Source organism: Suncus etruscus, chromosome 7 (genome assembly GCF_024139225.1).
Source record: "Suncus etruscus isolate mSunEtr1 chromosome 7, mSunEtr1.pri.cur, whole genome shotgun sequence".
NCBI classification, from domain to species: Eukaryota; Metazoa; Chordata; class Mammalia; order Eulipotyphla; family Soricidae; genus Suncus; species Suncus etruscus.
Window position 1 is genome coordinate 124,704,728 of NC_064854.1, and position 27,279 is coordinate 124,732,006.

At 54.2% G+C, this 27,279-nt stretch overlaps 1 protein-coding gene across 1 annotated transcript in view; it reads right to left on the bottom strand.

Moving 5' to 3' along the window:
* Positions 1–7,214: 7,214 nt before the first annotated feature.
* Positions 7,215–27,279, bottom strand: part of POC1A (POC1 centriolar protein A) — a 71,641-nt gene continuing 51,576 nt past the window's right edge. Inside the window, exons 8-9 of the mRNA XM_049776713.1 lie at positions 27,123–27,266; positions 7,215–7,327 (exon numbers count right to left, since the gene is read on the bottom strand). Coding sequence (XP_049632670.1) covers positions 7,229–7,327; positions 27,123–27,266 — 243 coding nt within the window. The 3' untranslated portion in view covers positions 7,215–7,228. The remainder of the gene's footprint in view (positions 7,328–27,122; positions 27,267–27,279) is intronic.

Here is a 27,279-nt window from a genome sequence, read left to right on the forward strand (position 1 = left end):
TAAAACAAAATAAACAAGAAACTGGTCTTGCTCAGGTGAATAGTTCAGTGAGTGGTTCAGGTCACCGTTACCACAAGGGCAAGGTTGGGAGTTCAATCCCTGGCGCTTCCCCAAGAGCTGGGTGGGATTCTGGCAGCTCTGCTATCTGTGCCACAACTGATTTCCCACCTCTCTGCACTGAAGCCAGGAAGTGTGATCCTTGGCCAGCAACTGTAAGAGGGCCTCAGAGAGACCCCTGACTGGCACCACAGCCACAATGTGTGAGCACCCCACAGGGACGAATGCAGGCCTTGTGGACTGGGGATAGGCCCCACTGACTACGCGCTGCAGAGAGCATGGGCTAGGTCAGATCCCGGCACTGTCTGATCTCCTACAGCCCACTGGAAGTGAGTTTGAACAGAGCTAGGAGTAGACCCTACCTAAACCCACTAGGTGTGGCCCAAAACAAAAGTGTGTAGCCCCCAGTGCACAAATTTCACACCTAGAGAAGTATACCCCCCACCCACTTGCCCATAAATATTGAGGCCTAGTGTGGAGCATCATATGTGCAAACCCTGGTCATAGCAGCAACAGGAATGAAAGGAAGTAAAGAGGGGAAGAAAAAGGTTTTTTTTGTTTGTTTTTGGGTCACACCCGGCAGCACTCGGGTTACTCCTGGCTCTGTGCTCAGAAGTCGCTCCTGGCAGGCATGGGGGATCATATGGGATGCCGGATTCAAATCGTCGTCCATCCTGAATAGGCTGCTTGCAAGGCAAACGCCCTACTGCTGTGCTATCTCTCTGGCCCAGAAGTTTTTTGTTTTTGTTTTTTAATTAAAGCAGCAGCCCAGGGGCCAGACCCGAGTTCAATCCCAGGCATCTCCTATGGTCCCCCAAGCCTGCCAGGAGCGATTTCTGAGCACAGAGCCAGGAGTAACCTCTGAGCGTCAACAAGTGAGCTCCCCCAAGAAAAGCAGCCCAAAGGCTGGAGCTATATTATAGTACAGCAGGTAGGGCATCTGCCATAATGCAGCTGACCAGGTTTGATCTCTGATATCCTTATTTTCTCTGAGCACTCAGGAGTAATCCCTGAGCAGTGCCAGGTGTGGCCCACAAACAAGAAGCAGCTTTTGGCCCAGAGCAAATATCACAGGGGGTAGGGTTTTTTTTTTGCCTTGCACACAGCCAACATGGGACTGACCTGTGATCCATCTTTTACATCCCATATGGTCCCCCCCCCACCCTCAGCCTGCCAGGAGCGATTGATTTCTGAGCACAGAGCCAGGAATAACCCGAGTGCCACTCCACCAGGTGTGGCACCAAAACAAAGAAACTAAAGAAGCAACTTTAAGTTGTCAAGGGCTTCCCCCACAATTTCCTTCCCATTTTCAAAGGGGATATTGCAACTCAGAACCCCTCTCTCTTTATCTGCCCTATTCCAAGGGACCCCCGTGGGCTTTTCACCAGACCTATAGGCTGGAAAGAACCCCCTGACTGGCCCAACAGGCTGGAGTGGCGAGCGGATGGGGGAGCTGCAGACCGAAAGATGGCCGGATGCTCTGCCCAGCATGTGTGTGCTCAGACACGGGCTAGGCGGGTCACAGTGGAGGCTGAGGCTCCTGAATCTGGGGGTGAGGACAGGGCCCCCAGGACCCAACCCAGGCCAGAGTTGGGTTATGAGCCCTGAGGGTCTCCTAATGTGTTCCACATGCTGGCAGCTGCCTCTGAGAGGAAATGGGAAGGGGCTGTGGAGGGGGAAGAGGGGCCCTGAGCAGGGATTGGAAACATGTGTCTGGAGGAGGAAGAAGGGGGAAGGAGGAGGCAAGAAGCAGGAGGGAGTGTTTGTCCCTCGGATTCACCAGGCCCTCTCCCTCAGGTTAGCCCCAGGTCAGTAGCAGGAGAGACCCCTTTACTTTGCCCTTCCTCATCTTCTGGCAAATCCCCCCAATTGTGGGCAGGAGAGTTCAATGGGTTGAGCACCTGTGCCACACTTTGTGGTTCCTAGAGCACCCCTGAGTGTGCCCATAATCCTATCCACCAGCCCCTGGCCCTACAGGTCAGAGAGTTTACATAGCTCTCTCTGTCTCAGAGCCATTATGGGTAGAATGACATGGCCAGGTGGTACGTGGTGTGAAGCCCCTTCATAGGCAATCAGAAAGATCCTAGCCAAGCAGAGAGCCTTGGGACAGCCAGGACACTCACCTGCCATCCTACCCTTGGCTCCACTTGGCTAGCAGGGGGCCTGGCATGTGGGTTGGGGTTGTGGGGACTGAGTATGGGTACCCATTGGCCACCATGTCACCCATTCATTGTACCAGAATGTGAAATAGTTGTGGTTGTATGTGGGGGTGTCTAGAAAGATTCATGGCGGATGATGAGCAGAATCTGAAGGTCTCATGGCGAAAGTGCATCACCCTCTTGGGAACACTGGCTGAACCCCAATTTTCCAGACAGCCTGGTGGCCTCAATTTGGAGCCCACCAGGCACTAGACCTGTCTCAGTAATCTTCCCTGAGGCCCACAGGACAATCCTGCTTCCCACAGAGTGAAGTCCTGGCAATGGGAATAGTAGGAGTCAAGGCCCAGGGCTGGACGGTGCCCAGGGAGCCCTAGGAACAGCCAGGAGGCTGGAGTGGTGGTGGAGGAGGGGAAGGAGAGGCAGCAAATGGGGGCTGAATCAGGTAGCAGGATCTAGCCTTTGGGCTTCTGTTCTGGCTCCCAGATGTCCCTCTCCTGATTTGGGTCTCCCATGGGTTGGGGCTCAGGGGTGAAGCTCTCCGAGACCCTTGTCCAGGGCAGCTAAATGGGATCCTATGGTATGAACCATGAGGGAAGGCAGGCGCCTACCAGGCAGGAGGGGAGTGAGGTTGTGTTCCCCGGGGAAGGCATGAAGCCCTGGGCTTGGGTGGGCAGGCTGTAGGGAAGGAGTGCCAGGTGAGGAGCAGCCCCCTCCCCCGGGTGTCTCTCTTAGCTGGTCACGGACACTGCAGGCTCATCTTAAATGGACGGTGGAGGAAGAGGTGGTTAAGGACTGGAGGGGGGACGGGCCAGCTGACTCACTGCATTCGCTGGCTCAGCGGGCTGGGTTTCCGGAATTCCGGGCAATCACGCCCCCTACACCCCCGCACCCCTGCCCTGCCCTCTTCTGCGGCAGCATCAGAAGCTGTGGCCTAGGAGGGCTGCTCCTCAGGTGGGGAGGGGCTGTCTGGGCCCCAGCTGCTGGCCCCACTCCATCCTCCTGTGGCAGACTAAGAATTTTAGAGCCAAAGGGACCAAGGGCTATGATTCCCCTCAACTCTATTAGATTCCCCCCATCTCTCAAGTCCCAGGGAATGAACTTGACCTGTCAGAAGCCCCCCACCCAGGTTGGCAACAGGGGTTGAGGTGGGAGAAAGTCCCACAAGTGGCCACCCTTACTGGGTGTCACTGTTCTGACTGCTCTAGGTTCTGACACAGGATTGGCTCAGTCTCTGATGAAGGTTGCAGAGCTGTCAGTGGGGAGAGGTGTGACAGGGACTTGGGTGGTGGGCCAGGTCCCTCTTCCCTGCAACTGCTCCCCCAAAGCACAAAGCCAGGGCAAACCCCATCACCAAGAAGATAATGGGCAGGGGGCAAGCTGGAAGGCTCATGTCACTGGTTTCAGAGGGGATGTGGAGCACAGCATGACAGGTGCTTCCAAGGAGCGAGGTGGGGTGGGGAATGGAAAAGGCAGGGTCACCATGGATGATGCTGCCTCAGCTGTCCAAGACATCCCCACCTTCTAAGAACCAGATGTGGACTTTGAGGGGACTGTCATTTAAACCAGACATCTGTCCTTCCCCTGCTCTTCCCCTGGTCCAAGCTCTGAGCTGGTGGAGTACAGTCTTATACTCAATATTTTGTGCTTTTTTTTTTTTTTTTTCCAGCCAAACCCAGTAGTGTTCAGGGCTTACTCCTGGCTCTGCTCTCAGGAATTATTCCAGGTGGTGTTTGGGGGATCATATGGACTGCCAGGGAATGAATCAGTGCAAACTGTGTGAAAGGCAAATGTCCTATTGCTCTGGCCTCACTCTTGCAATCTATGGTGTTGGCATTCAGCAGAACCCCTGGAACCATGCTCAGTACACATGGGTAACACCCAGGAATCAAACTCAAAGGTTCCCACTTGCATGTAAGAGGGACCGAAACAGATCGAAACAGCACAGCAGATAGAGGGTTCGCCTTGTACATGGCCAACCAGGGTTCGATCCCCAGCATCCCTATGGTCTTCAGAGCCTGCCAGGAGTGATTTCTGAAAGCAGAGCCAGGAAGAATAAGCCCTGAGTGCCTAGGCACTGCCAGGTGTGGCCCCAAAACAAAAACAAACAAAAAAAAGCAGGCAGAAGAGATAGTACAGGGGTTAGGACACTTGCTTGCCTTGCATGCAGCTGACCTCTTGTCAGTCTCCAGTATCTCCTCTCCTAAATTTGTAGAAATTGGAGACTGGGGGGCTGGGGCGATAGCACAGTGGTAGAACATTTACCTCGCATGCGTGGGACCCGGGTTCCATCCCCAACATCCCAGATGGTCCCCTGATCCAGCCAGGAGCGATTTCTGAGTGCAAAGCCAGAAGTAATCCCTGAGCGCTGCCGAGTGTGGCCCAAAAACCAAATAAATAAATAAATAAAATAAAATTTGAAGATTGGAAGGATGGAACAGACAACAACCAGAGACACCAACCAACCAAGCTACATTTTGGTTTTCTGGGAGCTCAGTTAACTCAAATCCACAATTAGAAGAAATAATGGTAGAGCCACGTTCCTGCACTTCAAGAATCGGATAGGAGTGGGGGATTGGCAAGAGTCTCAGTTAAAGAGGTGCCACCAAGTAGGACTGGTAGGATAAGATACCACAAGGCCCCGTCATGTGTCCCCAACCTTGCCAAGTCACCTCAATCCTATGTGTGGCCCCAATGTCCACTCTTACCAACCACCAACCCAGTATGGTGCAGCTCTGGGGCTGGCAGGCCAGTTCCCAGCGGTCAGAGGGCCAAGGGTCCCATCTTGCTTTTCCCTAGAACATAGGTAATCTCAGATCTCACTCAGAGTGCTGCTTTTTGATCTCTAGGCCTGGAAGTTGCGTATCTCAGTTTGTTTTTTATCAAGGACAAACCCAGCTCTCCGGAACCCTCCAGACCCTCAATTCCAGATTGCTGTCCGAGGAGGTGTGTCCATCTAGAGGAGGAGTGTAGGATTGAGTAAGAACATCTTAGGTGGCCCCTTGTACTGCTGCAACACCTCACAGGCAACACAAAATCAGAAAAACAACCCCATGCAACCCCCAATCTTCCAGATCCTTGCCAGGCCCTCAGAACTGCAGGGAAAGGCTGGGACAGTTTGGTTCTGGCCTGCAGGTCCCATCACCTCAGCCCCAGGCCCACTGTCCTGATGCCATCAGGTCTGCTAGCACAGGCACCGAGGTCAGGAATGTTCCTTGCAGCCTGGCATATCCTCTTGTGGCAAAGCCTCCTGGAGGGCAGGATGTGGCTCAGAGGACAGCATTGGCCTCACATGGGAGAAAATTCTGTGCTGGGGTTCCATGACCTAGAAAGCAGGCAAGGGCCTGGGAGGTGGACTGGACTCCTCCTTCCCTGTAGGCCAAGGGAAAGAGGGGGACAGGAAGGCTTCTGGGGAGCCAGGTGATGGCCATGTGGTCACAGGACAGGTGGTTCTCACCATCACTTACACAGGAGCTGGAAGCTCAGAAGTTCAGTCTTTATGGGAAGGGACATGTGGCCAGAGATTGAGCCTGAGGCCTGACCCCCTCTGCACTCTTACCCCAGCCAGCAGGAAGAGGAAATACCCCAACATAGTCATTTATGACATATATACACATTACATATGTAACAACATTACATTATTACATATATCATGACACTTGATGCCTCCCTGTGCCCCCATGCTCAGCCACTCTGCCCAGACCCTCAAAGGCAGGGGCTTACCCCCAACTCTGAGAACTAACAGATTCTTACATCCGACCCCATCCACCTCCAGGGGCAAGGCAGGTATGTTGGAGGTAAACGCTTTCCTGCTTGCTGGCCCCCACCAAAGTCAAATGCTAAGGCATATGTGACATCTGGGCATCTGGCAGACATTTGGATGCAGAGGCAGGAAGCTCAGGAGTGGAACTTGAGGCCTCCCGGTTCCCGTCAGAGAAGCCAGTTTGCGCTAGACAAGGGTAGCAGTGATGAGGGTGCTCACCATCTTTGCTCCCCCAAAACCCTGAGGTGCTCCTACTAAGGCTATCCTCACTTCAAAGGTGATTCTGGATGGGACTTCCCAAGCTGCCCTTGTCCTCCGCCTTTCATGGGCCCTTTGGGATGACAGCACCTAACTCAGAACCAGCTGCTTTTCTGACAAGTTCAACAAAGAATGTTCTAGGCCGCAGGGGTCTCAAACTCAATTTACCTGAGGGCCGCAGGAGGCAAAGTCGGGGTGATCCTTGAGTGCAAAGTCAGTAGTAAGCCTTGAACATTGGGGGGTGTGACCCAAACAACTAAAACAAAACAAAACAAAGAAAGATTCCTCTAGGGCAGGGCCACAAAATGTTGTACGGAGGACCTTGAGTTTGAGACCCCTGTTAGGGCCTGGAGAGCTAGTACAGTGGGTAAGGAGCTTGCCTTCCATGTGGATGACCTGGGTTCTATCCCTGAGCATTGCCAAGGAGTGATTCCCTCAGAGCTGAGCCAAGAGTAACCCCTGAGCACAACTGGGTGTGGCCCCCAAATAAACAATTGCTGTTTTAGTCTTCAGATGCCCCTGATGCCATGCTAGCAGGCCCCAGGAAGCGTGTGGGGTGGATAATTAAGTCACTTCAAGGCCCCTTGCTCCACAGAAGCTTGCTCCCAGTCCTGCCCACCCCGGCCCCCGCCACACCCACACAACGGGCGGCTTTCTAAGCTGTGCAGGGTGGGAAAGGCAGCGTGTGGCATCCGCCAAACAAGCCCCCACATGTGAGTGAAACCTGGGGCTGCCTCAGGGGCTGGGGCAGCATTTTCAGGAGGCCGCTCAGCCCAGACTAAATACAGTCCGTCCTACAAGTGTGGGCCTCGCCTACTGGGGACCTCCCACAGCCAGGTGGCACCTCTGGGGCTCAGGATGGAGAGAGGCAGCCCACCCAGCTGAATCCCTTTTATTTATTTACCCAAGTCCCACAGTACAAATCCTCCCACCTGCCCCCCCACCCCCACCTCACCCCCTGATCGAATGAGCTCTTGATTGCTTGTTCCCTTGATCACGGTGTGGTTCCCTGCATGATTAGCTGCTGGTTCTCCAAGCACTGCTTCAGCTTGTCTTCCGTCAGCGTCAGCCGTTGCTCGAGGATGGACACTGTCTGTGGAACAGTCGAAATCAGGAGACCTAGGGGCTCCCCACCAAAGGTTCTTTTTTCCAGCTTGTTCCAGACCCTGCCAGGTGGGGGGGGTGTCTCTGATATCTCTGAGCAGGAGGGTTGCGCGTCGAGGCAAAAGTACTACACCGTGCTCCCCGACCCCAGCCCTTACTCATTCTCCAAGACACCCAAGGGATCAGCTGCCTAGCTCTGACCCAAGCGGGGGACGTCAGCCAGGTAAGCAGCAGGCAAAGGTGAGGAAGTGCACCCCAGGGGGACGCCCTACTGGATCCTGTCCAGCTCTTTAGGTGCTTCCCCCCTCCACTCTTCCAAGTGCAGGTAAGCTTACTGCAGGAAGATATGCTGGTGAGGGAGGCAACAGTGATGCTGGGCACGGGACAAGTCCTACCTATGCTCCCTTTCTCTGTAATTGGAAGGATACACGGCGCTCAGAGCAGTAAGAGCTCAGGAGATTGGCCGTGATTCTCCCAGACTCCGTTGCCTAATGGGGAGCCGGGATCCCTTTGTTGGGAGTGCGCACTAGGACGAGGTACTTGACGCCAACATGGGTTCCCCGATAGGATGCAAACCCCTGCTTGCCTCTTCCAACTTTGGGCAGAGCATCGGGCATAGGGAGCCCGTCTGCTCTCCCAGAGAAGGGCTGGACCCCCATTTCATACTCGGCTAGAATGGCCCATGCTGAACATATGACTCTGCCCACTTCCTTTCCCTCCTGGAAGGTTGTGAGGAGGTGCCTACGCATGTCAGGTCCCCACCGGCATCTGGGAGCTTTGTTCTTAAGCCATTCAGCCAACACGCCTGGGAAGGGGCACTCAGAAGTCACTTTTTGGAGGGGGCGGAGGTCGCACCCGGTGACACTGAGGGGTTCCTCCTGGCTCTTCGCTCAGGAGAGATTTGCTCCTAGCTGGCTCGGGGAACCATATGGGATGCCAGGATAGAACCACCATTTGTCCTGGGTCTGCTTCGTGCAAGGCAAATGCCCTACCTCTGTGCTATCTCTCGGGCCCCAGAAGTCACTTTCTATGAATCTCGCCCATTTGTCTGACTATCTTTCCCCGAGAGGTGCTGCCACCTTCCCTGTGGCTTTGGGCCTTGGTCCAGAGAAAAGGAGCCTTTCCTTTCAGAATCTAATAGGGGCTGAAACATTTGGGGAGGGAGTTCCCCCGCCGAGGCTCTCACGAATTTCCACTAACTCCAGCACAGTGTCACTGGCTCCCTGAACTAGCCAGCCAGGGCTGTGGGAGTGCAGAAACCCTGGGACACAGGATGGAGCACCCCTCAAAGGCATTGGCCTGCAGCGGAGTTTCACCAAGAGACAGGGCTGGGCTGGGCGAGCAGGAAGGGGGTCTGCAGCTCATAAAAGCCACAGCGGAAACAGCCCCCGGCTGGCCAGGAGCAGCATTCCTGGAAGTTTCCACTGGCGGCTGCAAAACGCAGGCTGAGCCAAGCTCCAAACGATTCTTATCCAGATTTTCCCCCATGGCCCCAGACTCAGGCCGCAGCAAGTGAGCCGAGCCGAGCCTGCCGCTTTCCTCCCCTGCTTGGCTGCGTTTCCAAATGCACCGGCTGAGTGTGGGGGCCAGGGTCAACCCCAGGTGCCACGTCTCCTGGAACAGTCCCTGGGACCCACAAAAACAGCCGACAGGTGTGTCACCCATTACTCGATTTCTCTCATCAGAAGAGCATCACCCGGCATCATATCCGGCAGCCTAACAGTGGCCAACAGCCCGGTTGCGGGGGGAGGAGGGTTCTCCTACTTGCTTAATAGCAAATGACAAAGAGGCTAAGAAAGAGGAGTTTTGTGTCACCTTCAGCCCCGGTCCCAAGCCCACAGCTAAGATGCTGGGTGACAGCCACCGTGCAGGGCACATCTACTAGGCACTTCCCTGTCACCCTGGATTCCACCCAACTGTGAGTGGGAGGAGGGCCTGGGAGAGGGGTGCCGGGGGCCACCTAAGCAAAAGCCCTGAGCCTCCAGGAAGGGGAAAGCTCCATTAGGTGGCATCTAAGTGGCAGAGATGAAATGCTGGGGCTGACGCCAGCCTGCAAGAGGGCAGCCGCTCTGTCCGGAGGGGACAGGGCTGGGGAGGAAAACATCCTTCAGCCTCTTCGTGTGACTTTGTCCACAGAGCGACCATCACCTGCCAGATCAGAACCTACAACCCTGCCTGCCATCATCTCTCCTTCTTTGTCCAGCCCTGATGATTCTGCCATCTCTTGGCCCGGTGATAAAGTCACACCTGCCCTTGTATGGAAGGAAGCAGCCATTCTGAGTCCACTGGCTCCTTCTAGTCAAGGACATACAAGTGGGGCCAGAGACAGCACAGTGGTAGTGTTTGCCTTGTACGCAGCCGATCCTGGACAGACGGATGGTGGTTTGAATCCTGGCACCCCATATGGTCCACGTTGCCTGTCAGGAGCGATTTCTGAGCACAGAGCCAGTAGTAACCCCTGAGCACCGCCAGGTGTGACACAAGAGGTGACCTTCCAAGTACCCACCTCAAGCTCTCATCTACTCCAAGAGCTCACAGAGAGGGGTGACTGGGTCTGCTGAAGTGTGTGTGTGTGGGTCTGCATGGCAGGAGTGTCTGTGAGCCCCTGATTCTGACATGACTAACCAGTGGGATGTGTTCAGAAGCCTGGCAAGATGGGCAGGAAATGCAGTACACTGTCTGGGATGCCAGTCTACTCACACTGCCCAGTGAGGCCGCTAGTGACTGCCTAGTGACTGCCTCTCTCTTGCAGTCCACAACTAAGTCCCCCCTGTATAGGCAGTGGAGGCCCCTCCCAAGCATCATCCTGACAATTCCTGACTCTACTCTTAGCAGAGCACCCAGCAAGCAGGGTCTTTCCTGTGCCTATTTTTCAGATGAGAAAACCAAGACACAGGGGGCCGAAGTGATAGCACAGCGATAGGGTGTTTGCCTTGCACAGAGCCAACCTGAGTTTGATTCCCGGCATCCTATATGGTCCCCCAAGCCTGCCAAGGGTGATTTCTGAGTGTAGAGTGAGAAGTAACCTGAGTGCCGCCAAGGGTAGCCCAACAAACCAAATAAATAAAACCAAGACACAGACACTGAGCAACAAGCCTCATGTCACACAGCTTATACATGACAAACCAGGGGGCATATCAGTAGGCTGTTTGCCTTGCACGCTGCCAAACCGGGGCGAACCTGGATTTGATCCCTGGCAACCCGAGCCTGCCAGGAGTGATTTCTGAGCTCAGAGCCAGTAGTAATCCCTGAGCGCTGCCAGGTGTGGCCCCAAAACCAACAAAACCAAAACAGGTGGCCTGGTTTCAGAAGGGCACCAAGATGCTGGGGACCTGCCACCTGCACCTTATATTCCCACCACAAACACACACAAACCATGCACCTGAGGCCTGTTTCCTCTCTCCATCCACACCTAGGTGACCTTGGGACCAGCCTGTCCTGTCTTCCCACAGAAGAATTTGGGGCTCTTGGTTCTCAGAGTAATCACCTCCTTTCGAGGCTGGCCTGATCATGGTAGGTAAAATGAGCAGAAGTGAGCAGAAGGGGCAGTGTGAGAGACAGCAGGAGAGTCTGTGAAGGACAGTTGCGAGGGACTCACAGACCCTCAGGCCCCAACAATTCCCTTCTCCTGCAAAGGAGAGGCCTCCTTGCCTTGCTAACCATTGAGCTCTGGGATTATCACGAAGCCACCCATCTGATCTATGCAAAGGCAGAAAATGACAACAAGGATAGATCCAAAGGAATTATTTTTGAGGGGAGTACCAACCGCAGGTTGCAGGGCTCAAGGTTACTCCTCACTCTGTGCTCTGACCCGAGAGCCTTTTAGCAGCTGACACAAAAAACTACCTTGACATCTGCAGACCTTTCTTTAACTGGGCGGAACAGTGCACCTTCCAGCCATCACTGAAAGAATTTTCCTTCCTGAACTGAGTGGCAGGAAACAATTCAGACCCCATTCAGGGATCCCAGAACTGTCACCCAACAGTATCCCCAATGCTATGCTATCGTCACCCACTGGCAGAGGCCAGAGGACTACCTGGGCTGGTTTCTGAACCACCTTCTCCACTCCTGAATCACACACCCGGGCCAGAGTGGTGGTGCTAGAGTTAGAGACATCTGCCTAGCCTAGGACAAACCGTGGTTTGATCTCCCAGCGTCCCATATTGTCCCCCAAGCCAGGAACGATTTCTAATCTCATAGCTATCATAGCTAGGAGTAACCCCTAAGCGTCAACGGATGTGGCCCCCCCCCCCAAAAAAAAAACAAAAACACAAAAACAAAACTGAATGATGCACCTATGGTGGAAGGTTAAGGGCCTCAGATGCACATTCAGGGCTGCATGTGGGTTCTGTGGTTTCCTGGGATCCAGGCTGTCGAGGTTGGCTCAAGGCCTGGCTTGTAAAGGTCTGTCTGCACGGCCCTTTGCTGGCTATGGTGGCATAAATCCATTTTTTTCTTTTTTTGGGGGAGGGGGGTCGGGAGGTTACACCCAGCAGCATTCAGGGCTTACTCCTGAGTCTGCACTCAGAAATCGCTCTTGGTGGCTAGAGCAATAGTGCAGCGGTAGGGCGTTTCCCTGGCACGCAGCTGACCCAGGACAGACCTCGGTTTAATCCCCAGCTCCATAAGGTCCCCCAGGAGTGATTTCTGAGCGCAAAGCCAGGAATAACCCCTGATGTCACCAGGTGTGGCCCAAAACCCAAAAACTCTGGAAACAACCAAGATACCCTTCAACAGAGGAATCGCTAAACAAACTGTGGTACATATACACAATGGAATATTATGCAGCTGTCAGGAGAGATGAAGTTATGGAATTTTCCTATACATGAATGTACATGGAATCTATTATGATGAGTGAAATAAGTCAGAGAGACACAAAGAATAGTCTCACTCATCTATGGGTTTTAAGAAAAATTAAGGACATTCTGCCCCCACCCTAGGGTGGTACCTGATTCTGCTTCTACAATTGGGTGGTACCTGATTCTGGGGGATAAAAACAAGGGTCTGTGGAAGGCGAGGGGCTTTTTGACTGAAACTGATGCTGAGGCTTTGGACTTCAGTCTTGTACACTGAATAAAGCTATTATTTCCACAAGCCTGACTGTCTGCGAGCTGTTTACCCGCCGTTTCACCTCAGAACCGTCGGCTAGACGGGGTGGCAGACGCGTCCGAGCTGGAGGGGAAAGACCTCGTCCTCCATCCCTCCATCAGTCAACCTGTTCAGGGGCTGACTTGCAACACTATTGCTCTGGCCCGCCATTTTTTCCTTTTTGGTTTCTGGCTCACGTGCAGCTCACAGAACCAGGAGCTGTTCCTGGTTCTGTGCTTGGGGTTGTTCCCACATGCTGAGATTGAATCAGGCATTTTGCTTGATTCACAAACTCACAGCCTAGTGAGTTTGTTCCCTGGCCTAGAGAGTCTGTCCTGTAGCCTAGAATATTGACTTGACTGTTAAGAAAACGTCAGGGTCACCGTCTCCACTCTGCCAGATCTCATTCAGCTCAGCTCAGGCTGGCCTGTGCCAGGCCCAGGGTGTTAGGCTGCAGAAACTCAGCTGGTTCCAAGGGAAATATGCAGTTTGAAGATGCAAGCACTTGGTAGCTGCAGAGATCTGTGGGTGTGAGGGGAAATGGGGGCCCTTGGAAGTAAGCCAAGGCCCAGGGGTGTGCTTAGAAGGGTGGTAGGTGAGGCCGGAGAGATAGCAAAGCAGTAAGGTGTTTACTTTTGCATGTGGCTGACCTGGGATGGACTGGGCTTTGATTCTCGGCATTCCATATAGTCCCCCGAGCCTGCCAGGAATGATTTATTTTTTGTTTGCTTGTTTTTGGTTCACACCCAGCAGCGCTCATACGCTCCTGGCAGGCTCGAGGGACCATATGGGATGCCGGGATTCAAACCCCCATTCTTCTGCATGCAAGGCAAATGCCCCACCTCCATGCTATCTCTCCAGCCCGCCATGAGCTCCACCAGGTGTGTCCCAAAAACCAAAACCCCCCCAAAAAAAGAAGGGTGGTAGGTGAAGTTTGCATGAGGGCTTAGGGGAGGTGGGGATAATGGAGCCAAGGACAAGGAGAGAAGTAGTTTGGGTATCTGGAATTGGGGTGTTTGGGGGTGGGAGAGTTAGATGGTCAGAGATTAAGAGATGAAGATGGTGACTTCCTTTAGTGAGAGACAGAGAAACCTAGGGCTGGCATAACCTGATGGGAGCTCGTTCTTGAGGGGAAGGGCACAATCCCAGTCTGGGAGGCCCTCTTGAGGGGGATGGGGAAGCAGTTTGCAGCAGCAGGGTGAGTGTATATGTGACACCATTCTCTCTTGTATGGTGCCTGTGGGAGACAAGTGAGGGAAGGTGAATCCTGAAGGCCCCTCGGACATTTACGATGAGACTCAGGGCCAGAAACTGAAGCCCTGGACCAACTTAGAAGCAGCCCTGGTGGGAGAAAGAGGGGATGCCCCACCCAGGGGAGCGGCAGTGGACTGGGGGGGCCTTCCCACAGGGTCAGGTGGGCTCAGACCCTTTGCTCTGGGCAGGGGAAAAGTTTAGCATGAGGCCAATGCAGCACCCCAAGTCCAGACCAGAGTATTGGAAACCTGAGGGGCCTGGCTGGGGACAGTGGAGGGTGATGGATCCCCCAGGGCCATGGTAAACGGGGGCTGGCAGGGGGAACAGCTTCTCCCCTTCGCAGCTCGAGATGTGAAAGACGCTTTTATGTAACACCCCAAAGGGCTTCTGCGCGAGCTATAAAAATAACGCGCGTTAAAGTGATAGGCCTGTATTTTTAGTCCCAGAATGAACCGAGGCCCGAAGAAGTGCCACCGAAATGCCAGTCCTCCATGGCACGTCTGGCACCGCACCGGGGCCCTCCACTCCCAGTGGGGGAGAACATGACTCAAAGGACACGGACAGATGCCGCCACTGTCGCCCACGTCTACTCGGTGGGTTTGCAGCAGTGGGGTTGCTGCTTGAGGCTGCCGTGATCCCTGTGGGGAATCTCACTGTCCCTGGGGATGGCTTTCTCTAGGGGGTTGTGCAGGAAGGTGAGGGCAGGGCACCCTGAAGGATGGGCAGAGCAGGCAGAGGGCAAATTCTGCAGTTGGTCACTCCCGCAACAGGGCCCAGCCCCATTCTGGCCCCCATCCCCTTTTCTAGCAACCAGCATGCTCCCTTGTCTTTGTGGGGATTCCTTTTTTGGTTTTCTTTTGGGGGGGCACGCCCAGGAGTACTCGGGTTACTCCTGGCTCTGCACTTAGGAATCGCTCCTGGCAGACTTGGGGGACCATATGGGATGTTGGGATTTGAACCACCGTCCTTCTGCATGCAAGGCAAATGCCTTACCTCCTTGCTATCTCTCCAGCCTCAGCTCCCATGTCTTTATGGGAATCCCTTTTTTGTTTTGTTTTTGTTTTTTTGGGGGGCCACGCCTAGTAGCACTTGGGTTACTCCTGGCTCTGCACTCAGAAATCGCTCCTGACAGGCTTGGAGACCATACAGGATGCCAGGGATCGAACCCAGGTCCATCCTGGGTCAGCAGTGTGCAAGGCAAAATCCCTCAACCTCCTTTTCTCCCAGCCTGAATTCCTTGAGGTGAACTTGTATTTTCTCTCAGCTCTTCCCCAAGTTTTCCTCTCCACTTCCCTTTTACATATGAGGGTATGTCCCCTTTTCACTTAATGTTTGGAGAGAAGGCAAGAGAGACTGGGTGTGAGTGTTGGTCTGGTCAAAGGGACTGTGTTCCAGGTGGAATCTGTCACAGCTCCCTTGTATAGGGGCCAGACTTGGGAAGGAGACTCCAGCCCTGACCAGGGGAGGAGGGAAACAAAGACAAAATGGGCTAAAGCAGGAGTCTCAAACTCGCGGCCTACAGGCCGTTTGTGGCCCTCCGTACAACATTTTGTGGCCCTGCACTAGAGAAATTTTTTTTTTTTGGTTTTGTTTTAGTTGTTTGGGTCACACCCCCCCAATGTTCAAGGCTTACTACTGACTTTGCCTCCTGCGGCCCCCAGGTAAATTGAGTTTGAGACCCCTGGGCTAAAGGAAGAAAGTTCTAAGCACATGGTCTGGCAGGTGCAAAGATGGGGGTACATTCTTGGAACTGTTAGGGAGTGGCGTTTAAGGTTCAGCAGGAGATTGTGGGGATGTCACAAGTGAAAGAGGTGCCAGAGCAATACACAGTAGGTAGGGTATTTGCCTTAAATGTGGCCAACCCGGGTTCGATCCCTAGCATTCCATATGGCCTTCTGACAAGAGTTAATTTATGCATGCAGAGCCAGGTGTAACTGCTGATCACTCTAGGAATGGCCCAAAAACAAATCAACAAATCAACCAACAAAGAAAAGTGAAGGAGAGGTCCCAGGTCCATTGTCAGAGGGACTGGTAGAGGGAAGCCCCACTGTCTTGATGCCTTGCCAGGCTCAGGGCTGAGCAGGTCTAACTAGAGGAAGGCCTCCTATTGCTATGGGCCAAGCTCTGGGTCCAGAGTAAGTTCTGGGGGAAGAGACACACCACACTGTCTGGACCTGGCACAGGAGGTTCACCAAAAAAAAAAAAAAAAAAAAGGACAAAAATTGGCACTTCACGGGGCCGGAGCAATAGCACAAGCGGTAGGTTGTTTGCCTTGCATGCAGGTGACCTAGGATGGTCCGCAATTCGATCCCCCAGCATTCCGTATGGTCCCCCAAGCTAGGAGCGATTTCTGAGCGTAGAGCCAGGAGTAAGTCCTGAGCATCACTGGGTGTGACCCAAAAACAAAACAAAACAAAAACTGGCACTTTAGAACAAACCAAGGGCCCTGAAAGCCACAGAGTCCCTCAGCCGCTGTTCTCCTCTGTCCCATACCATGTGCAAATGTAGCAGTACAATTGAGCTGGTATTCCTGCCCCTGACCATGATGGCAGCATCCACACACACCACATCTGTCATGTGTCTTCAGAGACTGCTCAGAGGGCACGGACACACCTGAGCAGACAGCAAAGCTTATTTTTTGTTTTGTTTTGGGGCCACACCTGCGGTGCTCAGGAATTACTCCTGGCAGGGATTGGGGGACACATGGGGGACCAGGGATCAAACTGGAGCCAGCCAAGTGCAAGACAAGCACCTACAGCACTGTCTTGGTGCTCTGGCCCCTCAAAGCACATTTTAAATGGAGGGAACATAAAAGAGGTGATTAGCTCTCCACTCCTCACGCGTCTTTGCCTCACTCTGGTCCCCATCACATCCTCAATCCCGCCGGGTTTGGAGGCCTCTCAGGTGAGTCTGACAGTGGACTGTCCCTCAGGGGCCTCCCAGGAACATGGAAAACAGGAGGCAGGAGCAGAACAGGTCAGTGGACTACAGAGATGGATGAGGTACATACTGCTGATGTCCAGCTTCTAGAGGGATGAGAGTGTAGCAGTGAGGAGGGACCTAAAACCAGCCAGGAATGTGGCTGGCGGAGGAGCTTGCACAGAGCACCATGTCTGGCAAACTGGTGAGGGTGGCGTAAGGAAGGGCAGGAAGGAGGACAAAGGCCATCGGCTTCATGCTTTCTGGCTGATGTATTGGTCAGTCAGGGCAGCCATGATGGGGCTCTGCTGGGCTTCCTCCAGCACTCAGGCCTCGTCTTCCTACAGACTTTTGGTGCCTTTTCCCATCTGCCCTCCACACTACTTCTGTGCTGAGTTCCTGTCCTGGTCAGTCGCTTGGGAACAAAGGGCATTCGGGGGGCATTCCCAAGGCACCAGAGACCTGAGCTACCTGTCACTTCAGTGCTCTCCCCTAGCCCTGCCCTCCTCTCCTGCCTGTCATAGAATGGGTATGGGTTGGTGGCATAGCAGTCCCTGTGACTGCTGGGTCCCCTGACCATGGTCTTTTTTTTGGGGGGGGGGGGGCATACCTGGCAGTGTTCAGGGGTTCCTCCTGGTTCTGCACTCAATCACCACTTCTGGTGGGCTCGGGGGACCATATGGGATGCTGGGGATTGAACCCGGGTCAACCACATGCAAGGCAAGCGCCCTACCCAACTGTGCTATTACTCCAGCCCTGACCACGGGCTTCCTGAGTGGGTGTAATTGAGTTATCTGCCATTGGGACTCCCAGGGTGCTGCCTGAATGGGGGCCCCTGTGATGCTCGGTCAATCCATCCACAGCTGGTGCTGACATGGCGCCTCTGCTGCTCTGGGCCAGGCACAGATGGGGCTGAGGCCCCCAAGAGGGTGGCCTGCGGTGAACCATCAGGGCACGTGGTCGGCCTGTGATGGCAAGTTCCTTCTAATCGCTTCCAGGCTTAGGGTTGATGTGGGCTCCCCCAGGCAGTGGCCCCATTAGGGCTGGGGTGGCCGAGCCCCACCCCCACGGCAGGAAGCAGGTAAGCGGAAGGCAGGGAAGAGGGTTTCTGCCGCTGCCCTGGGCATCAGAGAGGGAGGCCAGGCTGCCCGGCCACACCCTGGGGGGCGCCGGTGCCAGGCAGCGGATGGGGCTCCAGTTCCGACTGCACAAGACGTAACGTCTCGTTTTCCTCTCGCCTCACTGAGAAGATGGAGAAATGTGGAATCAATCTTCCTTGCAGCACAACTTTGACTTCACTCGGATTCCAGAGATCGAAACCAGATGAACCAAAGGGGGAATCTCTTTGCTGTGGGGTCTTGTGAGCTATCAAAACAAAGCAGGGCCCTGGGCCCAGTGCCTACCCAGCTCAGCCTGGTCTCCTGCCAACTCCAGCTTAGAGAGAGAGAGACAGAGAGAGAGAGAAAGAGAGAGAGTCAGTCACAGAGAGAGAGACACACAGAGATAGACAGAGAGACAGAGAGTCATAGAGACAGAGACAGAGTCACAGAGACAGGAAATCACAGAGACAGAGACAGAAACAAAGAGAGACAGAGACAAAGAGACAGACAGTCACAGAGACAGAGTCACAGAGACAGAAACAAAGAGAGACACAGAGAGAGAGACAGAGAAAGAGTCAGAGACAGAGAGACAGAGAGAGTCACAGAGGCAGAGAATCACAGAAATAAGAGACACAGAGACAGAGTCACAGAGACAGAGAGACAAAGATAGTCACTGAGACGAGAGACACAGAGATAAGAGAGCCAGAGACAGAGAAACAGAGAGACAGAGTAACAAAGACAGAGACAGAGAGACACAAAGAGAGTCACAGAGACAGACACACAGAGAGAAAGAGAGAGAACAAGAACAAACATGCAGGGCCTTGTCTTCCTGAGGATGTGACAGCCAGCCTGTGGCCACAGCTCAGGGGCCCAGGAACCCATCGAGCTCCTTCCCTGGAAACAGGAAGCCTGACCCCCCCCACCACCACCACACCGCCTGTGAGGTCCCCAGTGGACTGTGTAGGGATTCTGAGTCAGAGACGCCAACACTGGCCACAAGGTGTGTGTGTCAGCACCCAAAGTGAGGGCTTCATGCTCGCTCTTGCCTTCCGCCTCAAGGACCCATGGCACCGAGCCACAGGGTGCAGAATGTGCGTCTGCTGCCCCACCCGACTCCCAGCCCAGGGCTTTGTGGACCAGGGGCTGGCCTGATCTTGGGGATGTGCCACCCAGCCAGGTGGGGTGAGGACCCCCACCCCTGCTTGGGCCTGGGATCAGACAGGGTTGAGAGGAGGGTGGGAGAGGAAAAAGATGAAGGGGAGCAGGAAGGGGCTCAGCAAGCTGCTTGGGAAGAGAAGGAGCCTCCTGGTCCGGACAGGAAGTGGGGGTGCACCAAGTGTGGGGTGGGATTCCAGGAAGCACCCAGTTTCCTCCCCTTTCTACCTAGGGCCTAATTTGATCAAAGCTTCGAGGCCGGGGCTTCAGGGATTCCCTCACAGACTGATGTCGGACCTGCCCACTTGCCCGGGCTTAGCTGCAGCCATTGCACAAAATGACTCGCCTCTAAAGAAACTCTTCTCGGGGGGTGGGGGGCTGCCTCAGCAACCGTCTGTGGAGCCCCCTGCCCCCACCCCACAGTCTGCTGCAAACAGCATAAAACGAGCTTTTGTGCCTGGAGCCCATCAGCCTGGGTTTCTGGTTCACATTATCTCAGGGATATAGGATTTCTCTGACGGGCCCCACCAGGCTGGGGATTAGCACTCTTCAGGAAGTACATGAAACACTATTTTCTATTGGTGGCTTAGCCATGGGATTAGGGAGTCTTGGCTAATTTACCTTCCCCTCCACTTCACAGCGACTCCAAAACACACAGCCTTCTCCTCTGGCGGACAAGCCCCAGAGAAGTGGTGCGCTGGGCCTACCCAGTAGCACCCCACCAAGCCCCCTCCAGTGTCCTGGGGCAAGGTCCCCTGGATCTTGCCCGCCCTTGGCTGGGCCTTAAGCCTCCAGAGTAGCCGAGTGTGTGACTGAGACATCAGTCTCCGCTCGGCCACAGGCTCTGCTGGACTCAGACGCCAGCCGGAGTCCAAACCGGGCTGAGGGTGACTGTGGACATTGGCCGGAACACCTGCTGCCTTACATCCCCTCACTGGACCTTTCCAACCGTCTGTCCGTGTCCGTGTCATTCATTTACCGTCCCACGTCAGAGGTGGGTACGCTTGGGAGCTGGTGGAAGGCCAAGAAACGTCTGGGCCAGCGGGACCCCCCACTTCGAGGCTCACACAGTCCTTTGCCCTCCTGGGTTGGGGGAATCTGTGATGGAAAACTCGGGCCTCTCACCTAGGCTGGTTTTCTGCAGCTATCAGCTGGTTCTAGACCGGAAAGAGGGGTCACAGAGCTGCAGCCCCAAATGAACTTCCCTGCTGAGTTCCACACTTCCTGTTTCTTGCTTCCCCCCAGCCGTGGCCCTGTGCCAGCAACACGTCTTCGGGAGTGTGCCAAGGGGCCGCCTGGGGCTGCCTGTCACAGCCTGAGAAAACAGACTGTCCCGGAACTTGGGCTTGCAGGGGGGGGGGGTTTGAAGCAAAAACATCTGGGGTTCCTGTGTCTCCCCACTTCGAGATGTGCCCACATGGGCCTCCCCTACCCACTTCTGCCGCCTTGCCGGGGCCTCTGGAGAGAAATCTTATCTAACCAGGAACATTCCCAAGCCCCAGAGGTAACCACAGCCATTCGGGCCCATCTGGTGAGTGGGGGCCACCAATCTGCAGCTTCTTTGAGGGAAGGCTGCTTGAGGCCCTGGCCACAGATGGGAGAGAAGGTGGGGGCTGCCATTCAGGCAACGTCCCCTTCCCCCCTTCTCTGAGTGCTGCCAGCAGACAAAATGCCAAAAAGAGCAACGGGGGCTGGAGGAGGGCCAGGCCCGCCCCTTTGTATTCGGCTTCAGTCAGACCCCAAGTGTGTCTGGCACAGACCAGAGAGCGAATGAGTCCTCAGGAAACAGCTTCTTATCAGAGGACAAACAAGACTCTGGTCTCTAAACCCAAGTGGCGGGGACTCAGGATGTCCTGACCTTGACTTTGGCTAAAGGGCAGCCGTAGTCATCCACAGAGAGGTGAACAGTTGAAGGGACCCCAGAGTGGCAAGCTGGTGAGAGGTGCCCTGTGGACAGAAGGTCTGTGGATATGGCACATCTTCAGTCATGTGCACCTCAGAAAGAGGAGGCCTGGGGCCAGAGAGATAGCACGGCCATAGGGTGTTTACCTTGCCCGTGGCCGATTCAGGATGGACAGTGGTTGGAATCCCAGCATCCTATATGGTCCCCTGAGTCTGCCAGGAGTGATTTCTGAGCGCAGAGCTAGGAGTAACCCCTGAGCGCCGCCGCATGTGACCCAAAAACCAAAAAAGAAAAAATAGAAAGAGGAGGCCTGGGGCCGGAGAGATAGCATGGAGGTAAAGCATTTGCCTTGCATATAGAAGGATGGTGGTTCTAATCCCGGCATCCCATATGGCCCCCCAAGCCTGCCAGGAGCGATTTCTGAGTGTAGAGCCAGGAGGAACCTCTGAGTGCTGCCGGGTGTGACCAAAAACCAAAACGAAAAAAAAAAAGAGGAGGCCTTTGCACAGTAGACTTTCCCCTCAGGTTCAGTCTGGGAGCCCTAGGGCAGGCTATCGCTAGGGAGAGGGGTGAGTGCTTTAAGTTCTGGAATCTGTTTCCATAAATGCTGGCTGTTCCACTCAGGAGAAAAGGACACTGAGAGCCCTTGAGAATGCTCAGGTGGCCTGGCTACCTAAGGGTGGCTGGTGCTACCCTGTCTCTGCCAACAAACAGACCCTCTGTGGAGTCACAGGGTGAGCTAAGTGAGGCCTTGATGCTTCTAGCCACTGGCCATTGTCTCCAAGTACCAAAATCAAACAGCCAAAATCCTTTTCCTTGCCAAGTGAAGTCAGTGGTGCTTCAATACCTGGATTATAATAAACTCTGAAAGTAAGAGACCTGAGCCAACAGGACCAGTGGGTCTGCCCTGCCTGCGTGGGTTCCCATCACAGGGCTCCACAGCCCCCAGATAATCCTGGGGACCTGGACATGACATCATACTTGGCTGTGGCCAGTCTCAAGCATGGGTGCCATGGGGGTGATGAAGATGGGGTAGAAGGGTCAGAGCGACAGCATAACCATTGGGTGTTTGCCTTGCATGTGGCCGACCTGGGATGGGCCTAGGTCGATTCCCAGCATCCCATATGGTCCCCCAAGCCTGCCAGGAGTAATTTCTGAGTGCAGAGCTAGGAGGAACCCTTTAGTGCTGCCGGGTGTGAACCCCAAACAAAACAAATGGGGGTAGAGATACATGGAGCAGAAATTTCATGGACTTGGTATTTTTATAAAGCAGTATAATGAGAAACTAAGGCAAAATCACCAAGCCACCTATTGGACCTGGGTCCCTTCTCCCAGCCTCCCAGCCCTTGGATCACTCCCTACCCAAGACTATATGGAGCAGGTGAGCTCAGGCGAGAAGGAGAGCAGAGAACAGCTTTCCCGCCCATCAGCTAGTCTCTCACATCTGTGAAAAGGGGTTGCTGGGCCTCACCCAGGAGGATGCAGGGGCAGAAAGCACCGGGCCCAGACCTCTGAGCGTACATCCCCAGGGAACCAGCCCCCCACGATGCTGGTCACTGCCAGCATCTCTTTCTCCAGGAGAGAGACAGCTAGGCAGTGCCAGGAGTCCCTTCCCCAGTGGAGGAAGCCAAGCCTCCTCAGTCCTCACAGAAGGAAGAGGTAAAGTCAGGCAAAAAAATCGTTTTCTTGGGGCCCGGAGAGATAGCACAGCGGCGTTTGCCTTGCAAGCAGCCGATCCAGGACCAAAGGTGGTTGGTTCGAATCCTGGTGTCCCATATGGTCCCCCGTGCCTGCCAGGAGCTATTTCTGAGCAGACAGCCAGGAGTAGCCCCTGAGCACCGCCGGGTGTGGCCCAAAAACCAAAAAAAAAATCGTTTTCTTGTTGTTTTTTTTTTCTGAGTCCCACAGGCTCTTTCTTTGGGAAGCAAACACCAACATTTTGGGGAAAGGATGGGGGCAGGTGTGTGATGAGGACAGTCAAGGTTGGGTTAGTGTCCTTCCTTTCCAGTGGGGAGAGCTGAGAGCAGGTGGGAGAGGCACCTACAAGCGGCTCACAGCACACCTCAGCTCTCGCAGTTTCTGATAATTCCTACAAGGGGTTCTGAAGAACAAAATGTCTCCCAAAGAGAAATCTGCAGTCTCTGCCGGGAAATACATTTTCCTTACATGCAAAAACACCAAAACAGGGGCTGAAAGTATAGCAGGAAGGGCGCTTGCCTTGCACAATGCCAATCCAGGTTTGATCTCCGGCTTCCCATTTGGTCCCTGAGTACTTTCAGGAGTAATTTCTAAGCTCAGAACCAGGAATAACCCTTGAGCATCACCAGGTATGCCCTCCCCCCAATATTAATAAAAACCAAAACAGGGGCCAGAGCGATAGCACAGCAGTAGAGCGTTTGCCTTGCATGCAGCCAACCCAGAATGGACTCCAGTTAGATTCCTGGAATCCCATATGGTCCCCTGAGCCTGCCAGGAGCGATTTCTGAGCACAGAGCCAGGAGTGACCGCCTGAGTGCCACGGGGTGTGACCCACAAAACAACAACCAAAAAAACCCACAATAAAAACATAAAACAATTTACAACTTGATGAGAAAGGCAGTGCAAACTGGGTGTGCCTGCCCTGCCCCCCAAAACAAAATCATATCACAGCCAAATTATTTTTTTTCTTTTTTTTGGTTTTTGGGCCACACCCAGCGGTGCTCAGGGGTTACTCCTGGCTGTCTGCTCAGAAATAGCTCCTGGCAGGCACGGGAGACCATATGGGACACCGGGATTCGAACCAACCACCTTAAGTCCTGGATCGGCTGCTTGCAAGGCAAACGCCGCTGTGCTATCTCTCTGGGCCCCACAACCAAATTCTTAAAAGACTCAAGCCAGGGGCCGGAGAGATAGCATGGAGGTAAAGCATTTGCCTTGCATGCAGAAGGATGGTGGTTCAAATGCCGGCATACCATATGGTCCTCCGAGACTGCCAGGAGCGATTTCTGAGTGTAGAGCCAAGAGCAACCCCCAAGCACTGCCGGGTGTGACCCACACACACACACACCCGCCCCCCAAAAAAAGACTCAAACCAGCAACATCTCAACTCAGGAACTAAAGTCCTGGGTTTCCTGTGCTGCCCGACCTGACCCTAGAGATATTTTTGTTTCCAGGGTGCTCTGAGCACCCCTCACTCCGTTTGTCTCCTGAAACATGACTTTAAGCTCTTCTCAGGCCAGTGTGGCTGAAACAGACCTCTGTGGGGATGGACCCAAGACTGCCACTGCTGGGTCGTCATCTGCATCCCACCCAGAGCCTCACATTGGCCAGAAATGCTTGGGCCCAGTAGGACCCTACAGTTGGGGATGGGTAGATCCTGTTGCGGCCTTTACCTGGACAGCCCCAACCTAACCCACACCCTCTCAGCCACCTTCCCTCTTGGACACATGGCTCTAACACTAGCAGATCGAGTCATGGGATTCTCCATGGGGGACGCAATCCTCCCAAATGGGGAGTCCCAGGACTTATGTAGGTTGCCCGTCCAGGTCATCGTAGAAAGCCATGGGTGGGGGTCGACAGCACAGAGGCCCATAGACTGTTTTCAGCTTCAAGAAGCCCGTCCAGGTCATCGTAGAAAGCCATGGGTGGGGGTCGACAGCACAGAGGCCCATAGACTGTTTTCAGCTTCAAGAAGCCCTGGGGGCCGGGAGGTGGCGCAAGAGGTAAGGTGCCTGCCTTGCCTGCGCTAGCCTTGGACGGACTGCGGTTCGATCCCCCGGTGTCCCATATGGTCCCCCAAGCCAGGAGTGACTTCTGAGCGCATAGCCAGGAGTAACCCCTGAGCGTTACCGGGTGTGGCCCAAAAACCAAAAAAAAAAAAAAAAAAAAAAAAAAGAAGCCCTTGGAGCTTCTGCTCCAAGGAGCAAGTAGGAGCTTTGTGCAACCCCTTCAGCAAACATCCCTGGTCTGCTCCCCCCAGCAGCCCTTGTAGCTCCCTGGACAGACTCTCTGGGCCAGAAGGTAGTTGTCTTCAAAGGCCCTTGACAAAGACATCCCTGTGTGGAAGGAAGGGACATACATGGCAGGATGGAAGAGAGCAGAGAAGGCATCCAGTGGGCACCTCTGAGTCAGAGTCAGGGTGGCTGAGCACAGGAGCACAATGTAATGGCAGAAGCCATGGCTGAAGGGCAGTACTGGCAAATGACAGAGGCTCAGAGGCCACTGAGCACCCACATGGGGAGAAGGTGGGTGAGGGCGAGGAGTGCCTGGCCTCAGGGGAGTCCCAGGAGGGGGTACTCCTAGTCACAGGGTCTCAGGAAAAGGGAGCAGGGATTCTTCAATTCCAAGGACTCTGCTCCTGACTGATAGTCCAAGTCTAGAAGAGGGAACCATGCCCAAGGGGCACACATGTGCCCCCAACAGCTGAAATGAGCTGCACCATTAGCCAAGGCACCCATGCTTCCTTGGACAGGCAAGTCTGGGTAGACAACTTACGTTTTGGGGTGCCAGGTAATGTCACTTGGTGTCGCACAGTGGCTGACAGACGTTCGGTGAAACAAGGACACCCCAGACAGCCAGCCCCCCAGCCCCAGGCGCAAGTGAGCCCTTTCCCTCCCTGTGACGTGGGTTCCCCACAAAGTTACTATCACGCTCCTCACTGTTAACGCATAACAGAACCTTTCACTGCGCACCCCTGAAAACAGTGCCGGGAAATGTTTTTGCTATTATACTCCTCTGGATCCAACGAGGCTATTTTTAACCGTCTTCTCAGACTTAATTTCCAGTTTTATCCCATAAAGCTCTAATGGATTCCACCTCCCTGAGCTCTCACTTGCCGGGGCTGTGAAGAGCATGAGGCCGAGCTCAGCAGTTTCTGGCAGGTTGGAGGTGGGGGATCATTTTTATTTGGGGGGGGGGGTGTCTTTGTTTATTGCTTGTCGCTCTGCTCTCTCTGCATGTACCTTCTGGAGGGCTCACAGGCTGGCAGAAATGCCTGCCCAACATGCCCTAGAGCAATCCCCACCCAGACATCTTTAGGGGTTCAAGGTACACAGGCTTAGCTGAGCTGTGAGTTCGAGATGCAGAGGCGGGAAAAGACCCCCACTCCATTCCAGCTCCATTTCCATCAGATTCCCAGGTGAAGCTCCCCTCTGTTCAGGAGCTGGTTTGGGAAAAGGATTGGCAACCCAGCACCCAGAGAGGAGTCTTAGATCCTGCTAAATCTCAGGCCAGTCCTACCACACTACACTTCGCCTTCAGACTGAGCTTAACTTATGCCCACTTTGTATTGCTTGGACCTCCTCAGGCCTGCAGGCTACTCCCTCTGTTAGAACTGTATCCTCAGCCTAGGTAAGATACCCCACCCCCCCAACATGCCACCATGTATGTCCGAGGCTGCCTGAGGGTGCTCGTGAGGGTCCAAGCCCTATCTCTTCCCCTCAGTTGGTATAGGTGAGTGACCCTGTACAACACTAAGGTTTACATTTATAGGACCAGGCCAGGTCAGATGCCTACCACACACTGTCCTGTACTCACAGGCATGTGAGACAGAGGGCCCAGCACATCACAGAGGAACACAGCAGCGCATGGGGAGGTCAAAAGACTGTTGCATGGTTGCTCAGAGGCTAAAGCAACTGGAACCCAGAACCGGGCTCTCTGGTGCATGGCCTCACTGCAGAACAGACAGTGATCCTCTCACAACTCTGCTCAACATAGCCCAGTAGAGGAGTGGAGGGCATATTCCCTGGGTGGCATCCCATGCTTGGCTCTGATAGCTAGGACCTGGGGCTGGCATTGCTATTTAGTTGATTTGAGCTAGAAAACAGGTCTGTTATAATTCTGCTCATTTTGATTTGTTTGGGCCATACCCTATGGTGTTCAGGGCTTACTCCTGGCTCTGCACTCAAGAGAACACTCCTGGTGGGATCAGGAAACTATGTGGGGTACTGGGAATGGAACCTGTGTTGGCCACATGCAAGGGCACACTATTCTCTCTTTCTCTACTTCCTCTCTTTCTCCTTCTCTCTCTCCTCTCTCTCTTCTCTTTCTCCCTCCTTTCTCTCCTCTCCTCTCTTTCTCCCTCTCTCCTCTCCTCTCCTCTCCTCCTCCTCTCTCTCTCTCTCTCTCTCTCTCTCTCTCTCTCTCTCTCTCTCTCTCTCTCGCATTTGGTTTTTGGGTCACCCCTGGATGCCAGGATTTGAACCAGGGTCCGTCATGTGTTGGCCGCATGCAAGGCAAACGCCTTACCACTATGCTATGGCTCTGGCCTCTATCCTATTTCTTTGGCGCCTATAACAACGTTCTTCAATAACCCAGTACATGCCGGACACTTCAAATGGCTGAGTGCCAGGCAGAGCAGACAGAGGTGACCTTGCAGCCTGGCCTACCTGGGTGAGGACATCCAGCTGGCCCACGATGTGCTCCAGGGTGCTGGTCAGCGTCTGCGGCACGCTCACAGGCTCCTGGGGCTGGCTCTGCATTGACTCCTGACTGGTGCTCCTGCCTGCTGCCACAGCGATATCTGTTTCTGGCTAAAGACAATAA